Source organism: Hordeum vulgare, chromosome 1H (genome assembly GCF_904849725.1).
Source record: "Hordeum vulgare subsp. vulgare chromosome 1H, MorexV3_pseudomolecules_assembly, whole genome shotgun sequence".
NCBI lineage: Eukaryota > Viridiplantae > Streptophyta > Magnoliopsida > Poales > Poaceae > Hordeum > Hordeum vulgare.
Genome location: NC_058518.1, coordinates 499099281 through 499103506, shown reverse-complemented (window position 1 = coordinate 499103506; position 4226 = coordinate 499099281). Strand labels below are relative to the sequence as shown.

Genomic DNA, 4226 nt, shown 5'->3' with positions numbered 1-4226 from the left:
GAAGAAAAAAAATATCACACGCTTTTAATCTTTTTATAGTCATTTTGATTTATTAAAATAATAAGCTAACTAATTAATGTAGTCAGTCCTATCCTATTTTGTTGAGAAATCAACCCGTCCATTATTAATTTCATCATGATGAGAAATTGAGCGGGACAAGCAAAGCAAAATAAAGAGGCTACGTGAATTGATCAATGGACTGTTATCTTATTTCACTCATGGGGTAGAGAATGTGGGATCACATGACAAACTGAAGATGGTGTTCCATTCTCTCTCTCTACAACAATGCAATCTTACATTCAATACATTCATTCATCAGCAAACAAATTCTCACAAAACAAAATTTCTTACCGGTGCTTCGCACACGGTTGGAGGCATGGGGAGGGGATCTCACGAGATGATGAGTTCCTGCCGGAGGAGGGAATACGATGAGGGGAGCAAGGGTTAGGCGCCTCTATCTGGCCATAAGGAGTCGCCGTTGTCGCGCCATAACCTCGGAGTTCCCCGTGTGAGCCATGGAGGCCCGCCTCCACCTGCAAGTACTTCGCTCCGCCGCGCCTTATCCGCGCGCCGCCACCGTTCTGCATCGAGCAGACGCATCATCCCAAGTCGATGTAGCCGTCGCGTTGATTTGATCCAGAAGCTGTGCTCGAGCGTCGAAACGGGGGCAGCAAGCGGGCAGAGGTACGACCGCGAAGGCGGGTGGGTTGAGATCGACAACAGTGGTGGTTGAGGTCGGTCGCGGCTGCGAGTGGTGTGGCAGCGGCCTAGGCACAGGCCAGGGTGGACCAGGATCGACGCGATGCGCTCGAGCGTCGCAACGGAGGCAGGTGAGTTGAGATCGGCAGCGGTGGCGGTTGAGGTCGGCCGCGGAGGCGAGTGGTGTGACGGCGGCCTGGGCACAGGCCAGGGTGGCCCAAGGTCGACGGGAGTAGGCGATGCGTACGGATATAATTTTTGCAACGAGTCTTATTTTCCTTTTGCGTTGCAGATAAATGATGGAGCGCGGGTTGAATAACAAAAATTACAAAGATTTTTTTATAAAAATGCCGTGGTGGATTTTCCGACGGAAGCAATAGCCGCTTTATTATTAGGTATAGATTTTTTATTTTTGCTGCACACTTCATGTACCTATTTCAGACTTATTTGCGATTTTAATATATGGTTGTATGCATTTATCGATGCTGAGGCCGGGGCTCAGCCTCCATTTCGAAAAAAAAAAAAACAAGTTCTCTGCTAGGTGTCAGGATTCAACTGGGTAAAACCAACTTGGTGAGCCTTTTAGTGTAGTTTTACTCCGTAAGATGAGTTAATTCAGCTTAGTGGAGGCTCACAAACTATCTACCTAAGTGCTGAACCCACTACGGGCTCAAAGTAAAGGGACCAGCTTTAGTTTACCTGAAGACTGCAGGCCACACTAGCTGCATCGATCAGGATAAGAAGATTTTCTACCGGATCGGGAAGAAAATCTGGAGAATCATCTACACCATGTCACCATCTTATATGCAAGAAATTGCATGGTACACTTTTGATCCCTAGATTCCTGCTTTAGTTATACCTCTTGCAACCTATTATTCCTGCCAATCATTCCTTTGATGCCTCCTTTTTTGCTCGGTCCTTTTCGCGTGCGTGCCTAGCAATTCGCCGAGCTTTCAAGAAATAGCACGCGTGCCTACGAAATGCTAGCCGCCTGCTTTTGAGTCATAGAAAAGCTCATCATGTGAGCTAATGAAGCACTTGGAAAAGTTGCTTATAGCGACTTATATAGCAACTAACTAAGGTTGTGGAGGATGGTTCATCAGAAGCCTCGATCTGTGGCTCCTTGCTCCATGAAAAGTGTGAATTGTGCTATAAAACAGCGTGCAATTCAGGACAGGTCCTCTGCATCTACATGAGCCCTCATGGGTGCAGAAGAAGAGTAGGAACACTTGGAGAAATGCTTGAGAGGAGACAGATGGAGAGATTGCCCGCACTGCACCTGCACCTGGTAGTGGTGTCTCTGCTCGGCTTCTGCTGCCTCGTCCATGCTTCAAGGGCAGCCATCTCATTCCCACCTGGTAATCGTCTCCTGCTATCTATCTAAAGATTTAGTTATACTGTTCTGAGTTCTGACTGAGAGGACAAGTTATTCCCACATATATACACCAGCGGCCCCGAGGGTGCAGCTGCAGGAGACCGACACAATCCTAGCTTCCAGTGGAGCAGAGGGTCAGGTGATAGATGTATTTTAGCTATCTGTGTTCGTGGAAATAGCCAGTAGAAGTTTCAGACCATAGTATACGCCAGGTGCAAACTGTAATTGGCCTGAATTTTCGGTATGATCACCCCAGGCGGTCGTAGTGGGAGAGCCCGACCGCGGCGGTGTCAGCAGGAGGATGGGGATGGAGATGGAGCTGGAGGACTACCCGGGATCCGGAGCCAACGACCACCACTCGCCGTGGTGGCGGCAGGAAAGGAGGAACTGAGAAGATGGAGCAGAGTTGCTTCTGTGTTCCTAGTCTTGCACGGTTGTGCATGTTTCTCAGACTGTAATATCTCTACTCTTGGTGTGTGACATACCAGAACGAAGCTTGTTACTTGCAACGGCATTAGGATCATATATATATAAGCTTTGGCTTGGTAGCGTTACATTATTTGTGGCGCGTAATTAAACTAGAATTTTTTTCTTCTCTTCGGTGAAATATGTCGCCACAGCCATCACCATGTCCTCTCCTCCATCCTCATCCTCATCCTCGTACAGATGAAACGAAGGACTCTGATGGTCTCATGGAGGATAATCCGATGATCGTCATGGGCAATCATGAGCAGAGGGAAAAAAAATAGAAAAAGGATATCGTCACATCTAAAACTCATGAACAGAGGAACCAGCAGGGCAGGAGCAAAACGAAGGAAGACGAAAAAGAAGCGACTCCGCTGGGGATCGAACCCAGAATCTCTGGTTTCGTAGACCAGCGCCTTATCCATTGGGCCACGGAGTCTTGCGTGTTGTTTTAAATCCACTGCCTTTTGTGAACAATATGAAAACAACAGTGCAGAACACATCTCATATCTAAATATGAAACTTGTTCAAGGCTTTGCTTGGTTTTCACTTACAACGGCTTAGACCTGTTTGTATTGTCCTTTTCCTGCTAAATACACTGATAAAAAAAATACATACGTCCGTCCATAATTTTGATTTTCGTCTAAAAATAACTATGGACCTGTAAATTACATTGGTAGATTTAATATATCTGTATTTAATACGGCAAAGAAATGACGAACCAAGCGCGACCTTAATGCCCCCTGATGGAGGTGGGAGGAGAAGCTGCAGCTGGGGTTACATGGCAGTGACACTTGCTTGCTTACCGCGGGTGAAAAGTATGACACTGTCTCATGACCGATGTAGTTCAAATTTGGTCGGAAATTGCTTTTGACTCCCGAGCTCCATGGAGGTCTTTAAATTCAAACTCCAAATTTCGTGAAAAATTATATTTTAATATTTTAGAAAATTTTGAAAAAAAATACATAGATAGATGAAGGTATAATACACAAGTGTGTAAAATTTCAAAACAAAATACGTTGAAATGAGGGTTGTGCAAAAAAAAAAAAATCTGAAACCTTTTAACACATGTTTACTATTCATCATTTCAGACCATGAATTTGTTTTTTTATACAGGTCGTGTTTTAAAGTATTTTGGTCTGAAAATTTACACACACACGGATCACATCCTTTTTTAATTGTATATTTTTTCAGATTTTTTAGAACTAAATTTTTCGAATTTTGAATTTTGCAAATATTTCGGCCTTCATGGAGGCCGAGCTCCAAAACGTCATTCTCAAATTTGGTGGGTTATCTTTGTAGTATAAAAGCCAAGTACCATATGACCCTGTTTGTAACGAGTTCTCATGCTTCATGCTGTATAAAATGACAATATACTCCCTCCGTTTCTAAATATAAGTCTTCTTAGAGATTGCACTAGTGCACTACTTACGGATGTATATAGACATATTTTAGAATATAGATTCATTCATTTTGCTCCGTATGTAGACCACTAGTCAAATCTCTTAAAAGACTTATATTTAGGAACGGAGGGAGTATTCCACAACATCATTTTGGGACCTTCTATGGGCTATAGTTCAAGAGTAAATAGAACATGCATTGAATTTTGCATTTGCAGCTACTTTTTCCATTGATGCACTGGCCATTTGATCTTAGTAAATTCGCATGCTCACATTTCAAACTGTAC

At 43.9% G+C, this 4226-nt stretch overlaps 1 protein-coding gene and 1 non-coding gene across 2 annotated transcripts; one reads left to right on the top strand and one right to left on the bottom strand.

Annotated features, from left to right (window-relative positions):
• Window positions 1-1732: 1732 nt before the first annotated feature.
• LOC123419400 lies at window positions 1733-2811 on the top strand. Its single transcript, XM_045107162.1, has 3 exons — window positions 1733-2057; window positions 2149-2213; window positions 2331-2811. Exons 1-3 carry the CDS (start codon window positions 1892-1894, stop codon window positions 2463-2465), a joined length of 366 nt encoding a protein of 121 aa, XP_044963097.1. The 5' UTR covers window positions 1733-1891; the 3' UTR covers window positions 2466-2811.
• A 94-nt stretch (window positions 2812-2905) lies between these two features.
• On the bottom strand, window positions 2906-2978 carry TRNAR-ACG. The gene has a single exon. It is a non-coding gene; the product is annotated as a tRNA-Arg (tRNA).
• Window positions 2979-4226: the final 1248 nt, after the last annotated feature.